Source organism: Anguilla rostrata, chromosome 13, assembly GCF_018555375.3.
Source record: "Anguilla rostrata isolate EN2019 chromosome 13, ASM1855537v3, whole genome shotgun sequence".
NCBI lineage: Eukaryota > Metazoa > Chordata > Actinopteri > Anguilliformes > Anguillidae > Anguilla > Anguilla rostrata.
This window is the reverse complement of record NC_057945.1, coordinates 24,759,499-24,786,458: the sequence shown is the minus strand read 5'-3', so window position 1 is coordinate 24,786,458 and position 26,960 is coordinate 24,759,499. Positions and strand designations below refer to the sequence as shown.

At 42.2% G+C, this 26,960-nt stretch overlaps 2 protein-coding genes across 2 annotated transcripts; both read right to left on the bottom strand.

The window, feature by feature from the left end:
* Positions 1 to 1,912: 1,912 nt before the first annotated feature.
* arl8bb (ADP-ribosylation factor-like 8Bb) lies at positions 1,913 to 17,031 on the bottom strand. The gene is made up of 7 exons (XM_064306304.1): positions 16,795 to 17,031; positions 8,930 to 9,010; positions 8,659 to 8,732; positions 8,149 to 8,242; positions 7,023 to 7,090; positions 5,800 to 5,870; positions 1,913 to 5,480 (listed from the first exon to the last, which is right to left on the bottom strand). Exons 1-7 carry the CDS (start codon positions 16,915 to 16,917, stop codon positions 5,431 to 5,433), a joined length of 561 nt encoding a protein of 186 aa, XP_064162374.1. The 5' UTR covers positions 16,918 to 17,031; the 3' UTR covers positions 1,913 to 5,430.
* Positions 17,032 to 22,275: 5,244 nt separating this feature from the next.
* Positions 22,276 to 26,488, bottom strand: bhlhe40 (basic helix-loop-helix family, member e40). Its single transcript, XM_064304901.1, has 5 exons — positions 25,913 to 26,488; positions 25,714 to 25,777; positions 25,337 to 25,444; positions 24,754 to 24,877; positions 22,276 to 24,441 (listed from the first exon to the last, which is right to left on the bottom strand). The coding sequence occupies exons 1-5, from the start codon at positions 25,987 to 25,989 to the stop codon at positions 23,585 to 23,587; spliced, it is 1,230 nt and encodes a 409-aa protein (XP_064160971.1). The 5' UTR covers positions 25,990 to 26,488; the 3' UTR covers positions 22,276 to 23,584.
* Between the last annotated feature and the right edge of the window lie 472 nt (positions 26,489 to 26,960).

The window sequence follows — 26,960 nt, the reverse complement described above, 5'->3', positions numbered from 1 at the left end:
TCAGGCACTGGGGCTCATCCACGCACCACAGCATGGCCTCAAACAAATGAACCATTCAGCAGCCCAGCCTGTTCATTGTATACATTTTTTAAAACTGAATAAAAATAAAAATATTAGGATTGGAACTTAAATGCTGCAAACCCTCAACCACAGCTAGTGAGTAAAGCAGAATGAAGGGTAACACTGCCACCTATTGGGGGTTGTATGTAGATGCCTTTCATGACAAGAAAAGAGCATAATGCACTAGCTGCTTTGGAAAGTTAAAGTGAAAGGGTTGTATTAAACATAAATGCATTAGATTTCCCTTGTCAATACATGTCAATAAAACAGCATGGTACTGTATGCTTGATAAAATGAATTGTGTTGGAGACTGAGGCCTACTGGATAGACCACTTGAAGCCTGAGCACCACTGCATGGAGTGTGTCCCACAGTTATGCCAAATGAAATTTACTGGCAGATGAGGAAATTATATTTCCCAAGCACAGAAATGCTGTAAGGACCTTTCTCCCAGCATGCTGCAATGGCTGTAGGTCCAAGAGCTTTAATTATATTTAACAGTGGAGAGATGCATGTTATCGATCTACATCAATTTTCACGTTAAGGAATAAACCTTACTGGCATTTCTCTAGGTGGCTTGTTCATGTGACACCTGTACAAACCAATGTGGGTGTTCTTCTGAGCGGTAAAACTACCAAATGACTATGCTGTATAAGAAATAAAATATAAACTCAGTGGCATCACTGCTACAATGATAAAATGATGCTAGCTGTAATTAATATTCCAAAGCATTTTAATACAATGTATATGCTTTGGATAACTGGTGTTTTCAGGAAAAACTGCAGCCTGGAAAACATGAATAAAGTGAATGTTACAAGGTGACTCCTTCATCGACAGTGTATCCAACAGCCTTGATTGTAGTGGTCACCCTGTCACAATGAGGACACAAATCAGATTAAAGAAATTATGTACAGGCGACATTACTGTAACTCGATTGTGATTTTGGTTACCATCGTTCAGCTTTGTTGTTGGATCAGGAATGTGTACACAAGCAGGGTGTGTACACCAGAGGCGACAGTGTCATTCTTTAGGTTAACTCAGATCTAGACAGAAGAATGGTAGCGTGTGAGTGTGTGTGCGTGCATGTCAACAGCTACCAACACAGTTTTGAGGATCTTTTTGCCCTCAAAGTGGGATGGGCCTACAGTTACTACCCAGCCACAAATAGGGGGGAAACATAAAATATGTTCACTTCATTTTTATGATGCTATCATAAATTGGGTCCAATGAATTTTCTCCAGTGTAAAATTAATTAAAAAACAGCCTTGTATATAAATATTCCATAAACATGACCAACAAGTGTAAAATAAAAATACAATTTTCAGACATTTTACAAGAGCTCTATATTTATACTGAGCCTTTAAATATATCCTTGCACCGCTAAGCATCTCCAATCTTTTAAGTTCCATTTATTCTTTAGTCAAACAATTTTGGTCTCTAAAAAGTATCCCATTTTTACACTAAAGCTTGATTTTAATGCAAATGTGAAGTACAAATGAATAATGGATAAATAATCTATAGATCTGCTAAATGGATATCTAACAGTAAACAGAATTTCTGCTTTGATATCTGCAATTATCAGTTCAGGGACGGGAAATCCATTTTAATTTCTTACCATATGAAACATAATTTGTATTAAACAAACCTATGTTCATTAGAGGCCATTGGATTGGATTGATTGGGAGCAAACATGTAAAGAAAAACAAAACTTTGAAGAGCTGTGCAATAAACACAACCCTCTGAGACTCAATACACAAAGTGAACAGGACTGGACCCAAGACATCAGATGAATTTCCAGACTGTACATGTTCCATCAGGTCAAGCCCTGAATGTGCATCTGAAGAACTGAAAAAATCACCCTCAAAAACCCAAAATTTATTAAGCAGTCAAGAGACAAAAACAAAAAATGCAAGAAACACAGACAACAGCGTTCACCTGAATAAAAATGTTAACATTTCTTATTTACAAAGTCTATAAGTGAATGAATCTGGGTTTCGCACATGCAGTCACAAACACATAGGGGAGAATGAGCCTCTCGTTTTTTGTAATAGTGTAAGATTTCGGTAAAATGCAGAGGGTGGTTACGCACTGTAGCTCAACACCAGATACACAAGCTTTTACCCACACGGCCCCAGTTACTCTCCAACAACACCTGGTCCCCACATTAAGCACACGATAGCAGCACTGCATCACTAGGCCTAGGCATAGGAGAGGTGCCTCACAATAGAGCACACATCGGAGAATGGAGGAGAAGCCCCTAAAGTTCAGTGTTAACAGGATAAAGCGCGCTTTTAGTGGAGTCACATGGCTTCCCATGCTACAATGAGCAAGACTGCCGTCTGAGCACTTCACCTCTCCATAGGGTTCTATGCCCACACTGTCATTCTGATCAAGGACACCCATATGGGTTCCTGAAAATGCACAGGCAATAAGAACACTCATCTGTGCTGATACACATCATTGGCTTGAATTATCGGTCCAAATACGCTTTAAAAAGATGTTCAGCAAATGTCCAGCAAGCCTATAATTGTGACTATGCACCATTACAACCGGATTGGCGATGTTTTTTAAGCAAGATACTCCAGTAAAGCTGGCAAAGCATGGGCAATCATGGCGGCACCATGTCTATAAATATCACGACCTCCAGTTTTACACGTACAGTGAAAAATATTTACATATATTCAATGTTAAAAAAGCTAAAACAAAAAGCCCCACAAACAAGAGCCAGTTCAGTAAGTCTGATGAAGTCAGGAATCTGTTAAATTCCGTAAAGAAGAGATTCAAGCACAGCTTTCCCAGCGGCTGTGGAACTGGAGTACTGGGGCTGGTCTCCTCGAAGCAGGTCCCCAGAAGTGGCTAATCGCACCTGCTCCTGGAACACGGGGGGCAGTCTGAGCTCCTGGGCCTTTTCTTCCCACCTCCACATCCTCTCCCCCCTCAAATGCCAAACCCAAGCAGCAGGTAGACAGGAAGCTGAAACAACTACCCTTTCAACCGGAAGGACCCAGGTTCAAATCCCTGGCAAGGGCGGGATCCCATCCCTGAACTCTCCGCTAAACCTGAATTGCTTCAGTAATGCTTGAGCTTCCAGCCAAGTACAGTCTAAATGGATGGTGTAAAAGAGTGAGCAGAGTAAGCTGTACTGCATACAGGACATATCAATATTAACGCTCCTAATAAAGTGAACCAGACTACCTCTCACCCTGAATGAATAAAAACTGCCAACCGTTTCTTGCATTTGACTACAGAAAGTCTTCTTTCTGAAAGTTTTCATTTCACTGCAACTTGAGCATTTTCGTTCAGCATACATGATTGTAATTTTCAGCTGCAATGGCACCGTGGTTCCACACCTCACCTCACCTGTCCGACAGATCTGTTCATCTCAGTGTCCCAGAAAAACACCCAAACAGGCCAAAACGGACAGCACAAAGACTCTTTCGAAAAATGACTAATAAAACTCCAAGAAGGTAATTCTATCTAAAGGGTTCCGTGCTCCAGTGTGTGAGACAAACAATGACCGATTCGCCCTGAATGAGTAGGGAGGACTTCACATCAGATTAAGGATTCCATTCACAGAATCTGAACAAACATAACAGCCATTGCTAAAGTTGGTGCAGAAACGGGAGCAGGCCTGATCTGACAGGGAACAGCGATGGATATGTGCAAAACATCCAGTTGTGTAAGGCTGTCAGAGATCAGGTTGTCTAAAACACTCGGTGTGATGAGGCCAGCTCAGTTTGAAAGGATGACCGTTCCAGTGAAACGCTCACGACAGACAGAAGCGTCTCTCAATAAGGCTCAATAGCTCCACAGACCTTGAGCAGTTCAGTAAGGCATTATGGCGGAACATCCAGCACAACTTAGCTAGCATAAGCTCTCAGACCACGAGGCATCATTGTGGCCTATAATCGACACATTCACAGGTTACAGACTGCAGAACTGGCTGACCGACCGGCAGTGAAGATGACCACATGGCTACATGAGCGGTGTGATTGAGTGTCTGACTCACTCACTGACTGATTATGGGCCGGATCTGCTGGCTATGACACTGACTGACGGACCAACTTTGAGTTTGACAGACTATGGGACTGACTCGCTGATCAACTGACTGACAGACTGAGTATGGCCCAGACTTACCACTGTGAGACTGGCTGACTGACTGACTGGCTGACCGACTGGCTGACTGGCTGGCTGATTGGCATTCCATCCGCAGGCTTTTTTTCTATCTAGGCATCTAAAAAGGAGCAGACAGCGCTGTGAACTCAGGGCAAGAAGCCCTCATTCATATTCCCCAGTAAGAAAGCAAAGCTATAGCATCCAGCTCCAGCACTTCATTCACACTAGCTTGTGCTTTATACATCACACTGTGAACATTGCATCGCACAATTTCCATCTGTTCAGCTTATTTACATAAGTGCATTAAATACAAAGGGGCATCTCCAGAGTTGTCACAATACATCCACAGAAAAGAGGCCGTCCACCTGGAGGAGTAAATGTCAATGGAAAAAGAGTAGAATCTAATTAAAATGTGCCTTTCTCCATTTCTTGAATGTTACCTATTTTTCAACGTGAGTTCTTTTGTCAATGAACACATGGCTTAGGTACACCAGGTTTCACAGGACAAAGCATTTGCAGAAGGCACTTTAAACTCAGCAACCCAAACTGGTTCAGCCTATGCAGTTTTGCCTCATGTCCATTATACTACATTCATGCTTACAGTTTCTACATTCATAATACACATACTCACTTGGGTAAAGACCAGTATTTGTTAAATGTTTCTAATTATTTTACTACTTCTGAGCTTTTGTTAGTGTTTGGGGACAGCTTTACCGCGCCTACAACATGTCTGAATTGGACTGGCCGAGGGGAACAATTCATAAAACGCTTCCTGTTTCAAGGCAACAGGTCCAGAAAGGGCAAAGCCCATCCCCACCTCACGCCAGGCCCAAGTGGCATGAAATGGATCTGGGTGCAGGACCAATAACCCCTACGGAGAAGTCTTTTCTGCAGTGGCAATTTAGCATGCAACAGGCAGAGGGCACTCAGATTCCCTGGTGACAGTACCATGACAACTCTGGGACTGTGGAGAGCTGTTGGGGGCAGGCAGCATCTGGCTGCCCGTATCTTTAGCAGGGTGTGAGACATGCTGTGAGCTGGGTGTGTGTGGGCTGTGGAGGGAAGGAGGTGTGAGAGGAACTGAGAACCGGAGAACGAGAGAGCGACCACGCAGCCAGGTGGGAGCATGACATCATCACTGGGTAAGTAATGGGAGACAGGGCGGGAATGGTATGGCCAGTGGGACTTGGGGGGGGGGGTGGGGAGGGGGTGGTAGGGGAGGAGCCAGGAGAAGGGAACAGGACAGGGCTTTGCTCTCAGCTCCTCCGGGACTTTGAGTGCTGGATAAGCCACTGCAGTGTGATATCTGTGGAGGAGGAAGGAGACAGAGGGGGGTCAGAATCAGAGCACTGAGAACAGAACACTGCACACAGATAGCCAGCACTGACATAATCAGCACTAACCAACAATGCAGACTCATACAGAGCTCTTTAAGACACAGACACACATACACACACATACACACATGCATGCAGGCAGACACACAAACACACTACTGACTTGCACAGTAATAACTCAAATCTCACATACACAGTGCTCATACGGCTGAATAAAGGCTGATTCTGACATCCTGTTCTGGATCACGTATCTACAGACTGTGCTCCACACCTCCGCTCCCCACTCACCTATGTTATCCTTCTCTTTACAGGAAATTGAGTAGCAGCAGATCTCTCTGTCCTGAATAGCTGCCAGGTTCCTGTGGAGTAAAACGCAGGGGGATAATGAAAGAAACGCCGCCCCTCTCCACCAGGAGCAGTTTGGGCTTAACCACTCCATCCACTGTACAAACCGCTAATAGGGAGTTTTTCCCCGCTGATTTTGTGAGCACAGCTCTGCGGATCTCCAAGGTCGAGAGCGAATACCACTGTTCTAGCAAAACGCTTCGCATAAAATGGGAGACACTAATTCAATTTTATGAGCTCGGCTGTCTCTCCGGTTGCTTTTAAAACAGACGGCACAGGGCATAAAATGTCAAGCATGCGGAAGGCACGTTATTATTTCCCAGATGCTTTTCAGCGTAGCGCAACGTAACACATCATCTTTGGGTGTACCTAAATTCCACAACCACACTGACATGTAACACAGCCATACCTAGATTTCAGAGTTCTTCCTTATAAATCTACATACAAAATAATTTTACTTCAGAATTCAACCACTCTGTAAGGCCTAGGAAGTCACATCATTTTCAATAGTTCCAAGGTTAACAACTGTACCTGTATTTGAAACGGCTTATTTTCCAAGTAAAGCACTGTACTATATTTATAGTTCAATGCTCTACACGGAATTTCTCCCATTAAAATATGAATGCAGTATCACATTGTAGCAGCTGACAACAATACAATAACAGAAGCACGAGGAAATGTATGACGAGCAGGTTTCAGATCTAGTCAGACCAGTGGTATGGTGATGTGCTAATAGAAACAGGGTTCTTGAGCAAGTACTTACTCTCCTGTTTAATTCAGCTTTACACTGGGTGAGAAATGGTACAGTTGGATGGGGTACCCTCTGAAATACTTCACAGGTATACCCCATCACACATTTATTTCACTGGGGTTCCTACTTTTTAAACAGGTGACTTGGTGAATTTATTCCTAGATTTCTGTCTAGGGTACCAAACCAGCCGGTTAATCTTATTAACCATAGATCATTCAGACCCAGGCGATCAGGTTGACTCTGGGCATCAGAGCATTAAGATGACTCAAACTGGAAATTTGCGTCAGGCATGTGACTGCAGCAGTCAGGAGCTTACGGAGCTGCAATCTTCCGCCAGCAAGAGGAACTACAGAGTACAGTACAGGTCACACGTTAAAGGCTTACCAGCTTGTGAGAGACACTGCACATTACTCACATTTTTTCAATAAGCTGCTTCTCATCCAAAGCACTGGGAAGATCTCGTTTGTTCCCTAGCACTAGCACCTGATGGAGGAAGAAAATAAGAAAAAAAGAAGAGTTCAGACAAAGCCATATATCTTCCCCAGATTTTATGGCTCTTCCTCGCGGTAATTACAACCCCTCTTTCGCCTACCAATCACCAAAGTTCATCAGTTTCAGCTGTATCTCAAAAAGAAAATAAATAAATAAGAGGGGATGAAAAGATATCAGAGGTCTGGAGATACATCACTTTTCAGACAGCTAATCTATACGACTTCTGTTCCGTTCCTTCTGTCCTTGAGCTCCCACTGGATCCCAGTGTATATTTTTTATTTATTTTTTAAGCGTAAAGGTGCATCCTCATTGGCCCCTCTCATTCTGATCTATGTGACCAAGAGGATGGCTACTGACATCATCTGCGATTACGGTCACGCTCCCCAGCATGGTACAAGCCGGATGAATCAGGTTGGGACAGGGTGGCTAACAGTAATCGCAATCTGTACTTCATCTGTAGTTCAGTGTTCTACACAAAATCGCTCCTAAAACAGGAATGCAGTTTCACTTTTTAGCGGTTAACAACTCTATTTGGAGACAAGACAAGAACAGAAACACGAGGAAATGTATGACGAGCAGGTTTAAGGTCTAGTCAGACCAGTGGTATGGTGAGGAGCTAATAGAAACAGGCTTGTTGAGCAAGTAGTGGGGTACCATGTGATATACTTCACAGGTATACCCCATCACACATTTATTTCATTGGGGTTTCTACTTTTAAAACAGGTAACTTTATTCCTAGATTTCTGTCTAGGGTATAAAACCAGCCGGTTAATCTTGTTAACCACAGGTCATTAATACCCAGTGGATCAGGTTAGCTAAATGAGCCTGTACATGTTCCTCTTGGACACTCCTTTACAGTCCTGTTCCTTCAAGATGTACACACAGATGATGCACTGTATGGCAGGATCATGTACATGGCATAAGCATTCGGATAATATCAATGACTCTCCGCTTCATATAAATAATAGTCATGCTATTATTTCTGGGATCACCTTCTGAACAGGAATCCCATCCCTAATGCTAATGGGTCATTGCTGAGCGCAACTCACCGGGATTCCTTGCAACTGAGGTTTGTCTAAAAGGTTGTGCAGTTCATTTCTGGAGGCCTCGATTTTTTCACGGTCTGCAGCGTCCACCATGTACCTGGAAGCAAACAGTTCAGGAATTACAGGTCATCACAAAAAAACAAAAGTATTGCAGTAATGTCTACAGATTGCAAAATATTTCACAGATCATGAGTAATTCTATCCATTTTATTCAACTGTGCCAACTAGTCCAAGATCCAGGCTAATCAAAGTGAGTGAAATTTAAAAAGTGCCCACGGGGGAACATAGTTGAGAAACAGACACTAGACTAGACGACCAATCATCGAGGACATAGCTCTAATCACCAGAACACTCCCATGTCTGCCGTAGGATTGTTTAGCTAAGACTCTGAATAAGAGCGAACGCACTGCCAGTCAGTGCACACAGGCTACAGCTCCACCCGTTTCTGGGCTCATAAAGCCTCACGCGAGCCCGTCGCTAGCGCTAAGCCGCAGACAGGCGGAGGCCACTCACACGATGGCGTTGACTCCTCGGCAGTAACGCTCCCACATGCTCCGGAAGCGCGGCTGCCCCCCTATGTCCCAGATCTGCAGGGTGGAACAAACAGAGAGCATGGCCTCTGGCCCTGAGTCACAGCTGGACACCAGCTTACATCAGCAGCTTCAACTGTGCCATGTGATTCTGAATAATAATAATCATAATAATAATAAAAATAATAATATACACAGCACACTTATAGTATATTCCTACATGCTGAGTCACCATAATGAAATAGCAGGAATACCTTTATGGTTACGTTGCCCTTGGTGACCTTTCGCATGTTGAAGCCCACTGTGGGGATCATGTCCTCGCTGAACTGGCCTGACTGAAAGAGCAGAGAAACGCAGCCACGTTCAGATCACAAGAGAACTTTACTTGGGCTCCCTGAGCACCCTAGAGGCACGCACACATGAGCACGCTCACATGAGCACGCACGCACACATCAGCACAGTGACCGGCATGAGGAGAACACAAGGCCTGCTGGCACGAGTCTGAAGCGCATTTCACAACACAGATGGTTTTTGTAAGAACTCGAAATAGACGTGTCATTAAATTACAGTACGTACAACGGCCAAGAGCACTCAGCGCTGGAAAAGGGTTGTGAAACACACAGATGTGTTTACTAAAACAAAAAAAACCTTGCTACAGGGCCTGGTGAGCTATCGTACGTCACATCCCTAGCGTGAGGAAGTGCTGTAGGTGGAGCTCACATTTACTCTACGACAGACATTCTCTAAGACAGAATTTACATATCCAGGCCGCTATAGTATGTTCAGGCCAGCCACGCTCATGAATGCTTTCGTTATTAGAAGAGGAAATCCGATTTGTGGCCACAGCACGAGTCATATGGGGGCTGTGGCGAGGCGCTCCCGCTCTTTTCGAGACTGAACAGTGCTTCTCTGTGTGAGCGAGGCTCTTCAGCCTGGAGCACATGACTGCCGTCGGGTCACCTGACAGGGGCTAAATGGAAGGGAGTGAGGCAAGCTCGTGATTTTCCAGCAGGGGTCCGCGCATCCGATCCCAACCCGCACCCGGCACACACTGCTGTCCCCCACAGCCCATTCAGACAAGGGGGCCAGAGAACCCTGTGGCACAACCAGGTTTACCAGTCTTCTGTCAAGGGACAGTGCAAAGCATGGGTACTTTTATAGCACCCTGTTTCCTTTGATGTCAAAACCCACATGGTGTTCCACACAGGCAGTGAGACCTACAGGGTCAGTTAGGCCGAATCAGTTTACCCCACTATATTACACACATCACATACCCCGCAGAACCCCTCTGAGGAGGCAGGAGCCCCCCGACCAGATGGGACACACCTGGGGTGGGCTTGGATGGGCAGTGCTCGGAGTATGAGAGTGGAACACTGTTCAGAGCACCAGTGTGGTGGAATGATAAGAACGACGAGAACAGCAGCAAGAGCAAAACTAACAGAAGCAGCGTGCACCATGTGGTCAGGGCAGTGGTCGTGATGCTTGTCGCAGCAGCCATTATTTTTCTCAAATGTCAGTTCAAAAAAAGTAACAGGTGGTCAACTGACTTAGTCCAAAATCATTCACTGGCAGAGTTGGACCAAAAGAGCAGGGCCTGGGAAGCTTTCTAGAATCCATATTCACACGGCTGGAAACCTTTAGCACTTCGGTGAGGATTCAGAGACGTTGGCCCACTTTCTGACCTTTCTCCAGAGTCTCACTGCTAAAGCACCCAAATAACTCTCTGCTTTACTTCACCTAAAATGTGGCTCTGTGCTTTACTTCATCTAAAGAGTGGCTCTGTGCTTTACTTCTGGCTTCTCTGTAGAGTGGCTCTTTGCTGAGGCCACTGTAGTTTCTGTTAATTACTCACCATGCGCATGTTAGCACTGCTTCTTGGCCCAACCCCACAAACTATGATCACTTAATTAGACAGCCCATAAGCCATAAATATGTCAATGCACAAATGAAGCCACACCAGACTCAAGGACTGAACAGGGCAGCAGGAATCATAGAAATGATAATGACAATGATCCCAACCCAAGTCATTAAGTAACAAAACACAGAGCAGAACTCTCATATTAGGAAATATGCTTAAAAACCACCAATGCAGACAAACATTAGCAGTGGAAACATGATATTGAAATTTGCAGGATGGATGTGGCCATCACAAACATAAGAACAGATTTTCCAGTGTTGCTGCTCTAATGGAGTCATTAACATTCCAGAGTGAGCACAGGAATGTGTCTAAATCTTTCAGCTGGGCATCTAGATAGAGTTAATCCCCTGCTAAAGTAGCTCTGCTGCTGCATTATTATGGGGAGTGGGGCAAGCACTTTGTTCTGCATAACAACACAAGTTGTCCCACAAGCCTGGCCCTTCAGTCTTCACCACCATTTTAAACTCATAGCTTCATGCCAACTTTCCACCAGCCCATCTTAATTTTGTTTACGCAGTCCGTTCATTAGACACTCCAAATACATGCATTTCTCTGCGTAACCCACGCAGCTGTCAAAACTACCCAAATTAATGTGAATAAAAACCCTTATGAGCTCATGAGGACCTTCAAATATTTTTGCACTTTATTTGCCCATGTCTTACAGACATGCAAAGAGATGTGCAGAAAACTGCCTGACTGAATTAACTGTAAAAATGTAGCCTATTCCCCATTGTACCCCTGCCAGGCTTTCATGCACTACCAAACGGTACATTTCCAGCTCTTAATGCTCTTAATGACCTTTGTGCTACACAGCTGGGGATATTCAAAGGCAAAACAACTCTTCCTCACCCTATTCTCCACTTTGACTCATGTCCACTCATCTGCTGAATCCCAGAAGTGGAAGAACGACATTCACAATCAACGTCTGCGTAGTCAACCAAATCACTTGTTTGAAGAACCACTCCAAAATCATGAGCAGGAGACAACAGCAGGGAACCTGGAATGGCAGGCACAAGCCTGCAACATCCAATAATGTTTCTTTCAAGTAACTTTTTACCCAGGCCTATTCATTAAAGGCATTCCTGGATTTATTTTCTTTATTGCAGTTATAGTGTATGTTTGCGAGCAGTCAGAAACTTTTTTTTAAATGTATTTTAGATATTTTCAGAAATTTCTGACCACCTGTCAGCTTTACGATGGCAGATATGGGCATAAGGGTTTATGGCCTAAAGCAAAAGAATACAGTTGAAGTAATTCAAAAACACAGCTACACTCTGCCTCCAGAAATTCTGTAACAGAGAATCTCATTATTCTTAAAAAAATCAGGTTTAATCTTATTTTGGTTGGAGCCATTTCTTATGGTATGATGCAAGCCATTTCTTAGTCGCATAATATAAAACAAATTGATATTTGTGTTTATGATTATGATTATGAATAAAAGCTAGAAAATGAACCTGTTTGCATGTATAGCCTCTGGCAACACAGCCACCTTGGGAACCAGGTTATGGCCCCAGTGGGTTCCTCTATATTCTCTCAGAAGATCAACAGGGAACATATAATGGCTATACACACACCCCTCCACTTCCCTGTGCTACTCTGTATGGAAGAATGCTCCCCTACACAACATCAGACACAAATGGATTGGCAAGCTTCAACATTCACCTAACCCAGGAAGGCCCAAAACCACTGCAAGAACCTGCCATGAAAACAACAATCTAATTCTGTCTGGCTCTGGAATTTAAAAAATACTAATAAAAAAAAAAAAACCTCACAACTGAATAAATAAGCTTAAGCCCAATTCATCCCAGAGGGGGAATGAGTACACCTATACGCAGATCTAAATATCAACTAATCTAAAGCTGGCTAAAGTTGGTCTTTACAAACAAAGTTGATCTTTAGAGCTCACACATCCTCTCTCCCCTCTCACTCTCAGGAGCTGAGTCAGCTCTTATACTGCACCACAGTAAAGAGCACAGCCTCTTACAAGTCATCAGGGACCATGAAACACCCAAAATCGTCTTTTCATTTACGTTTCACTAGCTACACGCCATCTTCATGTGCATGAGACTGTTGTGATGATGCACACAAAACTGGAGTACGCATAAATGACGCCAGTGTTTATGCGTACTCAAGCAAGCAATAAATGCAGCATGTAGCCTAGTTACAGACATGCAAATACAGGGTAGACAGTTGACAGCATTCTTCTGAGGAGCCAGCAGCACTCATATGTCTTTTACTGAGAGCTGTCGCTTAGCACATACAGACATTTGAAATTGATTGCACAAAGCTTGCACCTATCCAATTTTCTCCAAGGTCTTTTGGTGCCAATGCATTTCTGATTTATTTCATTTATTTTAGTTAAAGAAGAAAAAGTACCCAATGAAACCACATTTTGACAACAGACCATTTCCTATAATGCAAAAACTGCACACTGAAGAAGGCACTGCGCCGAAACGCATCTGTGCTGAGATGTTCTTACAAAAATAAAATCAGATTATGCAAAGTGCGGCCCTTTTTTCAACTTTAACAGACTATTTACCCCACAAAGACTAGGTGAACCAACTTAATTTAAAACACGAAGCAGTTTAGTAAGAATTATTTGGCTGAGACCAGTAAAGGCCTTTGGCTTTTTAGGAGTGGATTTAGCCCATGAGGTCTACACTTCAGTTCCATTCTATTAAAAATAATACATAAATCTAAAAAAAAACAAACATGAGGACAGCCAGTGGCAAAAATGCACGTGATTCTAAAGCTGATGTCATAGCTTCAGGATGGGTATCCTGCAGTGACGTTGCAGAGAGCACACGAGTTACGATCCAGCAACAGAACACTGCAGGCCGTTTGAGCCACCTGAAACACCAGCACTCTCACTTACTGTCCACTGACTGAGCACCACAAAAGATGATGTAATCCTTAATAGCATAAAGCAGAAACGTGCCAGCGGACGTTGTGTACCAATGCAGGTGCAGGCTACTGCATGCTGTTAATCCTTCTATCTTCTGAGAACAAGACCAGGTAGGCCTATATCTTGAAGAAATTAGCATTGCGAAAATCGTCCTCAATATAAAATGGTTTCCAACGTTAACCTGGGCATAACCTGATAAAACTCAACATTGCCACAGACATTTGGCTCCTCTGTACAGTGGCACAGGCATTGCTTTGGAATAACTCAATCTTCCAGTGCATTACGAGCCAGGTGAGGTCATAAACTCACAGAAACCCTGATGTACAGTACAAACAGAGAATCAACCTGTTTGATAAAGATACCAAGCTTGCCTATAACGTATGGCTTGACTGTGGCATGCATGCTAAAATGTGAGAATACTTCAGAGTTCACAAAATCATGAATGTATTCATTCAAGCCTAATAACAATTTTCGAAATCCAACCTCAAAGAAGGAGCCATGAGTAATCCTGATGGTAGGGGTCATACCCACATTTCTGGGGAGGAGGTAGATGACATACACTACAAGTAGGCCTACACTAATAACCCAAGTTAGAATGCTAGCTTGTCACAGGACTATTACCCACAAATCTGTTCAATTTATTGCGGAGTGACAAACAAAGGTTTTTAAATCTTTGATGTGACTCAAAAAAGGTCTGAACGACCAACCTTGTGGGGTTGGGTTGGACACATGGTTTCATGAACTTCTTATTGTGAAAGCCAAAAATGAGTGAAATCCAGATACATATATGATTTGCTAAAAAGGATGAAAGAAAGATGGGTTTCATAGCATCAAGATCAGCTGCAATGATCTGTCATTGTAATATCATCTCAGGATTCACAGGAATCAGTCCAGGATCCACGACAGACAGTGAAATTCACTGCAGCTGGCCTCTGCTCTCAAGATTTTACTGAAGAAAGTCTTTACACTAATAAATGAGTTCAGGAGTAGATACAGAGCTCTATACCAAAAGCTGTTTGGGCTGCACCATGGCTGTTCAGAAACTGGTCCGCAATAAGCAAACCACATTTTACATTCCCAAATGCTGTGATCTCATGCTTCCTCAACTACTTCAGCAAATGTACAGTTGTATGAATCTAGACTAAAACATTTTATATGATAAAACAGCCAAATTGCTCACATGAACAAAGTATTTGCATAGCTGTAAAAAACAAAATGCACTTCTTAAAAAAATAAAAATGAACAGATACTAGGCTATAGGTTGCCTATGTGTTACCTAGGGTCAGAGGGCAGAGAAGTTAATGTGAGTGAGACTGAGTTATATCTGAGGCAAACACTTAATATGCTACTTTAGATGTGGGAGTATGCCCTAATAACCTATAAAGTGACATATTTCAGATTTGCCAATGCAGTTATACAAAAACAAAAAAAAATGGAATGTAATTCTCACAACACCCCACACTGTTGTCCCTGTAAATTAAGATTAAACCTCTGTATTGTCAGCAGTGTCCAACTGATTACGCACATCACATTCTCTGTTATTCAAGTATTAGTTACGGTTTCAAAAGCCCACGAAACACCAACACATCAGCTCACCAATAAAACGCTGCTGTGATTTATGATTTATTTTATGACGCACAATATTTTTGTTGTTCATAGACAATGAATTCAGATTAATATTATAAAATTGAGATGGATAATGAAGCAAGCAGAATATTATACAATTTAAATGGGTAATTAAGTAAGTAGAATATTTAACAATATACATGGATAATGAAATCAACTATATATTATACAATATCCCCCCAATTCACTTATTTTAACACATTAGGCTACAACCAATGATTTTGCCATTGGATCTTTTCGATTTATTTATTTATTTATTCAACAGGACACAAATAACATGCACAATCAATTAGACAGTCTGCTTGGGCAGCAGTGCAGTATAATAGGTAAGCAACTGGTCTAGTAACCTAAAGGTCACTGGATTGTTGCACCCCTGAGCAAGGTACATAACCTGCACTGCTTCAGTATATAGCCAGCTGCATAAATGGATGCAATGTAAATGCTATGTAAAAAAGTTGTATAAGCCACTCTGGATAAGAGCATTTGCTAAATGCCGGTAATGTAATGTAATATTGTAACTGAAGCAATGCACCTAATAATATAAATGATCTATTTTAAATGGGAAAAATGTTATTTATTAGTGTAATTACATTAATGTGCATTACTGTTATAACAAGGAGTTAATGGTTCAATCAATGACGCAAAACACAAGTATCTATGACGTACACTCTCACGTGATGTGAAGCGTCTTAGGCTTCTGATACCATAAAACAGATCACGTTATGCAACAATGTAAATACAAACTTTCTCTACATGATCATTTCAACAAATTTTCATGTCTCCTATCAAGTGTTAGGCTACAAAATATCAGAATCTTGGGTAATGAATATACATGTAGCTAGCCAGCCACTGCAGAATTTAGACAAAGTTTGTAGTAACTAAAGCGGTTAAATCTGTGACAACTACTTTCGTGTCATGTCAGTTGTCCCAACGTGCTGATGGAATATTAAGTCGAGCTTGTTCAATCATATCACTGGCAAACTAGTTCGCTGGACTTCACCTACAGTCAGGAGTGTTGCGAAATTCTGCGCAACATTTTGCCTAGAGAAAACAATCACAAAGATACGAAAGGAGGCCTCGATAGTTACCTTTTCCCTGGCTCAGCTCATTCATGATTAGCTGTACATGCCGGCTGTATCAACATATGTAGGCAGCTAGCTACAAATAAATATGGAAGTACACAAATTATATAGATTTCCAAAATAAAGCAAGCTAGCGAGCATATATTGCATGCCATTTCAACCGGCCTTGCTCTGACCCTCAACACCAATGGCATTCTTTGGAAAATATTAAAATAACGAAGAGAACAACAAGCCTAGCAAGTCGGCTTGCTATATTTTCACACAGCATGTAAAACTCTATATTAACAAGCTAATTGTAATAAATTATACGTAGTAGCATCTTGCTAGCATGCCAGCTAGCTATGTAGCTAGGGTGTTTCCATGCAGTACTACTGACCATAGCAAGCCAACTTAGCTGAAAGCAGACAGCTGACGTTACCAACTATAAAAACACACATAGTAAGCCAAATTTTTACTTTTTGGAAATTAAATAGCGAAATCACCACCTTCGTAATAATGGGTAAGCATCTACTTCATTCACAATGTTATAAATATATGTAAAACAGAAGCTAAACTAGCTAGGTAGTTAGCCAGCTAATGTTAACTTACAGCTATCACGTTGACGAAGGTGGTCTTCCCAGAATACTGAAGTCCCACCAGAGTCAGTTCCATCTCCTCCTTCCAAAAGAGGGACCTAAACCAGTCCAAAAGTCGGTTTATGAGCGCTAACATCTTGATATCGACAAACAATCGGAAATAAACAGAGTGCGGTTGCTGTTCCACCAGCTGCTATGTGCACAGCGTCTACAGGAAGTGCGGGCTGTCATATGACTATGAAACTGCACGGGAAGCTCTGTTAAAAGGAAAGAAAGGTGGACAAGTTTGGTTTACTGGAACAGATATCAACAGTTGGAACAACGACATCTTCCGGTACTTAATTGTAAATGTTTGAATGTTTGACAAGTGAAATAATTTTCTAACAACATTGGCAGTTCAAGTATACGTGCATATAGTATATAAACGTTGAGTTTACTGTAATTAACATTGTTATGGTCACACATGTACTATACGGTCTTGTAAGACGCACTCTCTTCTTTTTTTACGTAATGTAATTAGTGAAATAGAAGCGTGAGTTCCAGTCTGAATTTTTAGGGGAGATTATTGACAAGCAAAGAAAGAAAAAGCCCTAAATCCACCACTGGTGTGCATGGTGAAATAGCTCCGTGCTGGTCTCATCTGACCACGACACGGTCCAGTCAAGCCTCAAGTTCAGTTTAGCAAAATCCAAATACAAATTTTTGTTGATTGCCTTCAAAAGAGACTTTTTTTATTGAAGATATTTTAAGAAGCCTATTGGCTACCAGGCAAGTTTACAACTGTACCAATGGTTTTACATTTTCTTAATTATGATATATACTTTTATACTTAATAGTAGGAGATGGTTTATTTATTTATCCTTGTTTGTTTGTTTGTAGGCATTGCTATCTGACTTGTGAATGCCAACAACCCTGTATTTTCTTTGCCTTTCATGGTGATGGGTGACATGGATTTTTATTTCCATGGATCAAAAAAGTACCATGCAAATGCTGTGGAGGAATGTTAGCCGACTCTGCTTTGCAGAACTGCTTTAATTCAGACAAACTGGTTGTTTTTCAAGCATGAACTTCTCATTTCAGGTCCTGCCACAGCATCTCTATTGGGTTCAAGTCTAGACTTTGACTGGGCCACTCGAGAACTTTAATTTTTTTTCTTTTCGGTCATTCAGATGTGAACTTGCTTTTGTGTTCTGGATCATTTTCTTGTTGCATAACCCAAATGCGCTTCAGCTTCAGTTCACAGACAGATGAGCAGACATTCTCTTTAAGAATTTTCTGGTACAGAGCAGAATTCATGCTTCCTTCAATAACAGAATGTCGTCCAGGTCCTGAGGCTGCATAGCATCCCCACACCATCACACTACCACCACCATGGTTCTCTGTTTGTATGATGTTTGTACTGTGAAATACTATATTTGCTTTACGCCATAATTATGACCCATGTCATCCAAAAAGTTTCACTTTTGACTCATCTTTCCATAGAACATTATCCCAAAAGGCTTGGGAATCATCCAGGTGCTTCTTGGTAATTTTTACCTAGCCAGTCTCGCATGAATTCCATTTTTGCCCAGTCTCTTTCTTATTGTGGAGTCATGAACACTGAAATTAGCTGAGGCCAGAGAGGCCTCCAGTTCTTTGTATGCTCTTCTGGGATCTTTTGTGACTTCCTGAATGAGTTGTCGCTGCGTCCTTGGAGAAATTTTGGCAGGCCGGCCACTCCAAGGAAGATTAACCACCGTTTCATGCACCCTCAATTTGAAGATAATGGCACTCACTGTGGTTTGGTGGAGTCCCAGAGTTTTAGAAATGGCTTTGAAACCCTTTCCAGATTGATATATTTCAACAACTTTTTTCTCATCTCTTCTGGGATTTCCTTTGATCGTGGCATAGTGTGCTTGTAGAAACTATGTGGTGACTACTTCACTCTGATGGTAAGGCTCAATATAAATCAGGCTTAGATTCAACAGGGCTGCCTGCAATCAAGCCTGGCTGTGTTCAATCATCCATCCATTATCTATACCCGCTTGTTCTGTTCACAGCTGCGACAGCATTCACTCACACACCTATGGGTAATTTAGACTCTCCAATTAGCATACCTGCATGTGTTTGGACTAGTGAATGTCGGAGTCCCTGGAGGAAACCCACGCGGACACGGAAAACCCACGCAAACTCCACACAGAAAGGCCCAAACTGGTTTCAAACCCTAGACCTTCTTGCTGTGAGGCGACAGTACTACCCACTGCACCACCATGCCGCTGTAACTATTATTATTATTATTATTATTATTAGGTGGTATTGCTCGACGGTGGTATAGATGTTTCAAGTGTGCACATGTTGTTCTGCCAATAGATGGCAGTAAAGCGCTATGATAAAAAGTTTAATTTGATATCCACACCGGTTACAGGTTAACTTTACGATAAAAAGTCCTCTATTGCTTTTATTAGACGCGAAGCACCTCTTGGACCTGGCTTGAAACTAACTCATTCGCTTACACACTCACTCACGTTTAGATGACTGAGGATTATTCACAAAAGGGAGCTCTTACCTCTTAAATAGCTGAAATTCTGGGGTGCTACGTAAGAGCGGTGCTTTGAATCAACGACTCTGCGTGTCCTTGTTTTATTAGGAGTGTATCGAAACCGTTTGTAGGACCCGAATACAACTATAGGTAAAACAGATGCCTGTGCAAACCGTATATAAATCGCTGCAATCGCCACCATCGTCTTTTTCGGATGCAATCTTATCCAAAAGGGGTCGGCGTGGGGGCAGTAGCCTAGTTTCTTTTTTTAGCCCAGCACTACGACGGATTCAACTAATTAATGAATCACGGTTTCAACGGTTTTGCCCTTATTTGTGAGGCCTTGGTCGTGCATGCAAACGCATAACAGCAGTGTACATATACAGATTTATTTTTTATTTCGAATACATTTTTCGAAATCCTGAAAATATTCCGGCGTTCGCGCGTAAATTCAAAGACATAGGCTAGAATAGAATTATTTCTATAAATGCATTCCACGGTCACTGCGTTGGTAACAGCCAATAGGGTTCGTGAGCCTTCTGTATGAAACGGTGAGAGGTAAAATGAGGTTAGAGGCTCGTTCGCCATGCTTACGGACAGCTGAGCTCTCAGTCTGAATTGCGCCCCCTCAATGCAAATCAAAAGCTGTGAAGTCAACGGACCAATCACAGTACTCCGATGCTGAGCGAAAACAGTGTGCCAGTACATGTGACAATATGCAGCAACGGAACTTGGAATAGGCGTCGACAGTTAAGGGCGCTCCTCTAAGTGGACGATTCTTTGCTGCCAAACTACCCTGAAGGCGCGTCAACGCTTTATTATGTATCATTAATTGTACATAGTTTTCCTGTAAACTCAAAAGAATTTATACCGATGGAGAAGAAACCAATGAACTTGTTCTGCTAAAATGCGTAGGCTATTTAATGAACCTATTAATACCAATGAAATTGCATTCATAGTAAATATTTTAAATAAGCCGAGACGGCGGCATATGTTATCCTAAAACGACGCATCCAGCGGTGGGAGGAGGAACGATTATATAAACGCATGAAGCAGGGTTGCTATGATACTGTTTCCTATATCAAAACTGACATTAAGGTTTTGTGATAAGGTAAACAGACGTCCTAAACCAATTTATTCTTATATACTCGTTCTCGCGCTCGTGTATCAATATAGTTTATCTGGAGTTTGGATGCACTTTGTAAATTGACCATTAATGGTCTGTTTTTACTAATAAAAATTAATTTTTGCTGTCGTGGAGGTTTTAGGCAATCAAAATGAAAAGATATGCATATTGCTTGACGTTGGTTAAAATTAAATCAAAGTGTTTCGTGGAACGGTTTTTTTTTTTTTTTTGAGGTGTACTGTCTACTTAATCACTAGGTCTAGGTGATATTCTAAACTAGGTTCTACCCAGCACGTAATTCAGTCTGACTGGAAGCACAAATGCATACATGTAGGCTAGTTATAATTACAGCAAAATATGAAGACACACATAATGTTTCATATAGCCTAACATACTGAACCTCAGAAATGAACCCTGAGGGTGAGATAACTATAACATTATCTAGTCTGACAGTACGGAGACCGACAGGTGAAACGGAATGATAAAAAAAATAATAATTAAAAAAATCACGTGCACAAGATATAACTTGTGCTCACTAATTAATGCAAATTGTGTGCACGATATGTAAATCGTGTTACTATTCATGTTAATCGTGCTTACGAAATACTAACCCTCAAATTAATTCCATACACCGGTTTACAGGCGTAAAACGTGATCGTAATTTACATGCCTTAACTGTCTCCCGTTTCGTTCGTGTGCAGTCACTTACCATGAACGCCATAATGGCACAAGGACATATTTTTTCTTGATTTGGCTCTGTACTCTGCAATTTTAGATTTATAATCAAACAATTCACATTTGGTTTAGGGCTCGTTCTCAGCTTTTATTCAAAGGTAATTATAAACACTTCGGCCATGTAGAAATTATAGCACTTTCTATATATTTGGGTTCAGATTGGGTGAATGACTTGGCCAATCAAGAATTGTCCTATAGGATGAAGTTCCGTCCAATTTGGAGGCATTTGATTGAATATGAGCAGGTAACATTCTTCCGTACCCTTCAGAATTCATTCTTTAGCTTCTATCGGAATTTACATCATCAATGAAGACAAGTGAGTCAGTATTTATGGCAGCCATACATGTTGTTTGATTACAAATCTAAAATTGTAGAGTACCAACAATTGTTCCAAACATTATGTAGCTCACTGTATGTCATACTCACTGGTAAGTAGGAATGCACATTTTCACGTTTTTAAGAGCTAAAATCTTGAAGTCACTTTCATGAAATGAATCAGGTGAAATTCATGTGATCCATAATGGTTAGCCCTCCCATTTTAATACAGTTATCTAAACCTAATAACTTGCAGTTGTTTAAAAGTGACTTAAGACTTTAACTCTTAAAAATGCAAAGGTATACTTACCAGGAATGACATAAGTGATTGCACACAGCTCAAGCACCTGCCCCCTTTCCTCAAATGTGCCCCTTTAATTGTATCAATAAAACAATTGTTATATTATTGTTGACGTCATTCATTTCTGTCAATTCATTCATTTTGGTTAAACATATTCTGTACTATAACTGGTGCCGTAAAACAGTTGTTCTAGGTTCATGTGCCCTTTTGTCACTTTGAGCACCTGCCCCTCAGTAGGTCTCTGCATGGCCATACACCATTTTCATGATTTAGATCTTGAGTGCTCAAATAAAAATAAATAATGAACAAATCCCATTCAGTGTCACCTGCTGGTCTCCGTAGTGGGAAATCCGATTCTGCCTCCATTTGCTTCACGCAGGCCAAACTGCTCTCTGGCTTATGTAAGTATTATGTAACGACGTGTTATTGTTGTGCTGTGTTAAGGTAAGGTTACTTTGCACCTAAACATGTTCACTCACAGCCATGAATCAACAAAACATTTTCCACAGGAAAAAAATACTTTATTAATACACTTAAGTAATTTATATCAACATTTACTTTATAGACAAAATATGTACATCAAGCAACCTTCTGGTAGGTCCCAAAATGAAAACCCCAAGTACCTCTTCCTATACAAAACTAATATTCTGTTTAAAACATTACATTCACGTTTCTCTTTCCACTTCAGACTCCAGAATATACTCAAATACAGTTAAACATCTGTTATCACTTTGTCAGCTTTAACAAGTAAAGGCAACATAGAACAGGCTTAACTTGACCAGAAATGAATACGGAGAGTGAGGTAAACCAGCTTTAGCGTGGTGCTATGTACATGTTCTCTTGGCATACAATGAATGGCTGTCTCAAACTCCCTCTAAATATAATGGGTAATGCAGACTTTGTAGGTCACGTATCAAAAATAGAGATGTACAAGTAGTATAAAGAAAATAATTACAACAGGTTCCATTACCATTTTCTCACAAGAACACAATCTACTTGACAAATGGTAGCGGAGTCAAAATGCAACACTAAAATGCACGTGTGATCATGTCTCACCCCAAGAATGGTGCACACTGGGTCTAGAGATGGCAAACTTACAAAATGAAAATGTTTTTGGGGGAGTGGGGGAGCTTCATGGGATGGGATGGGGAATATGTCATTTGGGATGGTTCTGGTCAACCCAGACACATAGCAAATGCTGGGAGAATGTCACTGGTTATTTGGTGTGAACTGGTCAAAAGGGACAGTAGTTCCATTTCCAGCAGCTACAGATGAAAGAGGTGTAGACCCTTCTGTCACTGCTCTACAGCATGTAGAATCTTCAGAGGCAGCATCTACTGGGTATTTTTCTGTCTTTTTCTACATTCAACCAAGGTATGTGTGTGCAGAGGGCAGGTCCTGATCATTGGGGGCTGTCTGCGAATCACATTCAGAGGAATTACACTGACATTCAGCACAGGAGCAGCGGAGCTATCTCCCACTCTTAACCACAGTGCACTTTAATAGTCCTCATATTTACCATCTTCACAGTGTGTCGCAGAGCAATGCAGCAGGCTCTCTCTCTCTCAGCCTCCTCCAAGCCTTCCCCACTCTGAGTGCTGGGGTAGTGGCAGGATGTGAGAGGGGTGGCTGCATGGCTGCGTGCTCTAATAGGGGAAGGTATGGGTCATGGGGGATTGGCTTGTTGGGTGGTGAAAGGGGGGGCTACCGCTGCTACTGTTTGAGGGAGGGGCTCCTCCCGTTCTCCTCTCTTCTTCTGCCTTCTCAACAGCACCCACTTTCAAAGCGCGGGGCTCCCCAAAATGTCCTCAGTCTTTGGTTTCCAAGTTCAAGGGGGGGACTTGCTTTAAAGCCTGGAGCAGGGCTGGTGAGTCCATGGGGGACTGGGAGGTGGGTACAGGGGACCCCACTCTGGGGGACATCACAAGGGACGAGGGGTGCTTCTCTGGAGACATGCCAGCGGCAGAAGCACTCATTCCAGGGTATAAGACTGGCAGACCCCCTGGGTACCAGCACTTCTCCAGCATGGGGAGGTAGGCAGCAGCAGCAGGTGGGATGAGGTAGAAGGGCATACAGAGAGGGGGCTGGTGGGGAGAGAAGCTCATGTAGCTGCTGGCACCGCCCATTATCTCCCCGCCAGAGAGGGCCTCATCCTCCGAGGACTCGGCTCTCTGACGTTTGGCTCGCGGTTCATCATCCTCTTGCTTGATGTCATCTGCCACCCTCTCTGACAGCACATAATTGAACCCGCCCTCCTTGGCGAAGTAACCCTGCCGAGGGGCTTTGGAGTCCCGTTTCTCCAGCTCACCGCCGTAGCCGCTGTCGGTGTCCGTGTCGCTGCCGCTCTGCTCCCCGCCCTGAGGGAAGGTCCTCTGGATCACAGGAACACAGTTCTTGCCACGGACCTCTGCACCCTTGGGCAGTGGCCCGGCAGGCTTCTCCTTGCGCTCCAGTGCTTTGTGGGCGGGCTCTTCTACATAGGGGCTGGGTACACCCTGTAGCAGCTCCGTTGCCACCTTGTGTAGATGACTGATCATGTGGGAGGGTGTCAGGTCTCTTCCACTCTCCTGATTGGCCAAAAACTGAAGGACCTCCTTGGCACACATGTGAAACCCTGAGCGAAACATCTCCTCACTGGCACTGGAGCTGGAAGGGGGCTGCTCACCTGTCAGAAGCAAAATAGCACTTTAATAACAGTGAAGGAATGAAAATACTGCCTTCAATTAACAGATGTTCCAGAAAAGTGTTTAAGGAAGCATTTCATTTAAAATTACTCTATATATTTGAACAGTGTTGATGGATGTTTAGTTTGTGGGGGAAAAAATTGTTGCACAATGCAATTAAAAACCGTTCTCATTATCCTTTCACAAAATGTGATATACATAGAGAAACAATGGTAGCATATCAGGTACTGGGCATGCAGCTGCAGGTGAAACTACTGCAAGTTGTGTCCCAAAGAGCTTGATGTTTCACTCACTGATTTGCATGCCATTCTGCAATGCCATGATTTTCTGCTGCTGTTGTTCCAGGAGGCTGGTCAGGGCTTTCACGTGTTTGAGGGTAAGCTCCAACACCACTGCTTTCTCCAAATGGCCCAGCGTCTAAAACAGGAGGATCTCCGATAAGCACGTAGATCTCTTATGTAACCAGCACAGCAAGCGGAGGACAAATGCGATAGAGGCGGGGGCGGCAGTTCAGCCACACAAGCACAAACTGCTATTCAAATACTTTCCCACCAAATAATTCATTACCAAACATAATTATACTCTTATTGATCAATGTATGCACACATATTTGCAAATATCGGTACTTTTAAAAATTGCTATGCGTCTATATATAGCATGAATATATTAATTTTTCAGTTCATAAACATGCAGCAACAAATGTTTTCCTCGAACGACGGAAAAACATTTCTACATTTCCCTGCAATATCACGAAAATTCCCGTAGAGAGGTGCACGCACTTGCTGAACATGCGAAGACTACTCTAAATGAACAACCAGATGGCGCTTTAGATCTTTTTTTTTTCCTGCGAATATGTTGAGTTGATTCCAAACTTACTGTAAGTTTAAGGTGCTCCGGCAGTAAATCCTTCAGTTGAGCAATGCACTCGTTTATTCGGTCACGTCTTTTCTTTTCAATTAACCGGTGGGGTAACTTGTACGTTTCCTGTAAATTCAATGCAACAAGTAAGGTTTCACATCAAAAAAATACTTTATTAAAATTGACCAGGTTAAGACACTATAGTGATAATTTGTGTTTAATCTCCACTCAGTTGTCTATCGTTCATTTTTAAAACAGCAAATATTTGAGTTTAATATACTTGCACTGATTTAATGAGGGTTATACAAAGTGTAAAAGTGTAACTATACACATTTTCCCAATGACGTAAAATGAAAAAAAAAAAAATACAATAAATAAAAAGACAATTTCCGTACCTTACTGTCTTCCCCGCGTTTCATGCCCCGTCTAGGTTTATACACGTACATAGAGAAATCCATTCTGTACAAGAAAAATGACAATTAGAAACTGTCACAGTTTTGTTCGTATTAGCATTATCACAACACTGTTATGGGTGCAGTGGTGCAGAAACAGAGGCGCACATTTTCATAGCAAATTTAATTCGTTTTGACTTACCCTTGCATGTCAGCGATCTCCAGCGATGAGTGCTTTGCCATACAAGGTGGTGGCTGCGCACTTGTAATCCTTTCCATTTAGTTTCTTTGTGAAACCCAAAAATACACAATAAAATCTACTTTATTTTTCCCACTTATTCTACCGTATACAAAACAATATTCTCGTAGTTGATCTACAGTTCTTGGCCAAAAGTCCTGTGAATAGCGTTTTGTTTCCACCGTAGGTCTGTCTGTTTATTTATATAAATCGTTTAGGTGTTTGATTTACTGTTATTTCCCTTGATGTTGGCTTTCTGGAATAGTTCGATACCAGACGATGTTGCTACACTGCCATCCAAGAGTGGTCGGCTGTAGTCCTGAAGCTGCAGCCCTGGTTAAGTGTATGAGTGTGGGTGGATTGCGCTACGTGTTAAATAAACCCTGTGACTACAGACACGTCTCTCGCTCAGAAACTGACCTACCTCCGTCACATGAGCCTCACGTGTTGGACAGCGCTTTCAGCTGAACTGAGACCAGCCCATTTTCTCTCGCTAAGGAGAATCCGCACGAGAACGTTCCTCCTAGTCATTGCAGCCGTCCTGTCCCGTGTAACACCATGCTTTACCCCGACTACTAGTGGGCTAGAACAACCCGGGGCTGAACGTGCACGTCGACCGTGTTTACTATAGAAAGTGGGAGAGACTTTCTCTTAACATAAAACAGGCGTCCCTCTCCTTCGCCAAATGTTCTTTTTGTTTGTTTGTTTTTGCAACTGTATGACGCAGATATTATAGAATAAGCTATTTTAGTTGATATATGCGATAAATACACATTCGATTTTTGAATTCCATGAGTCTTCACTTTCCTTACTTTAGTGAAAATGAACATTGATATTTTCGAATGAACAGTCCATAACTTCCGATAGTTTGTTAGGAAGGCTCTAAATTAGCCATCGTATCCGACGCTAATTAAAATCGACCATTTCTGTAGCGACTGCAAATTATTAATAAGAAGATACATTTAAAAGTGACCGTTCTTGAAAAAAACACTAGATGTGTTACCCTACGTAT

What these genes read in the sequence shown, in the direction of transcription:
- arl8bb (XM_064306304.1), bottom strand. Translation starts at nt 16,917, where the DNA reads ATGTTAGCGCTCATAAACCGACTTTTGGACTGGTTTAGGTCCCTCTTT. An exon ending in AGGGCAACGTAACCATAAAG is followed by an intron (nt 8,733 to 8,929) that starts GTATTCCTGCTA and finishes TCCACCCTGCAG; the next exon opens with ATCTGGGACATAGGGGGGCA. An exon ending in CGAGGAGTCAACGCCATCGT is followed by an intron (nt 8,243 to 8,658) that starts GTGAGTGGCCTC and finishes GTTTGCTTCCAG; the next exon opens with GTACATGGTGGACGCTGCAG.
- bhlhe40 (XM_064304901.1), bottom strand. Translation starts at nt 25,989, where the DNA reads ATGGAAAGGATTACAAGTGCGCAGCCACCACCTTGTATGGCAAAGCAC. An exon ending in CGGAGCACCTTAAACTTACA is followed by an intron (nt 24,878 to 25,336) that starts GTAAGTTTGGAA and finishes CTCCTGTTTTAG; the next exon opens with ACGCTGGGCCATTTGGAGAA. An exon ending in GCAGAATGGCATGCAAATCA is followed by an intron (nt 24,442 to 24,753) that starts GTGAGTGAAACA and finishes TGCTTCTGACAG; the next exon opens with GTGAGCAGCCCCCTTCCAGC.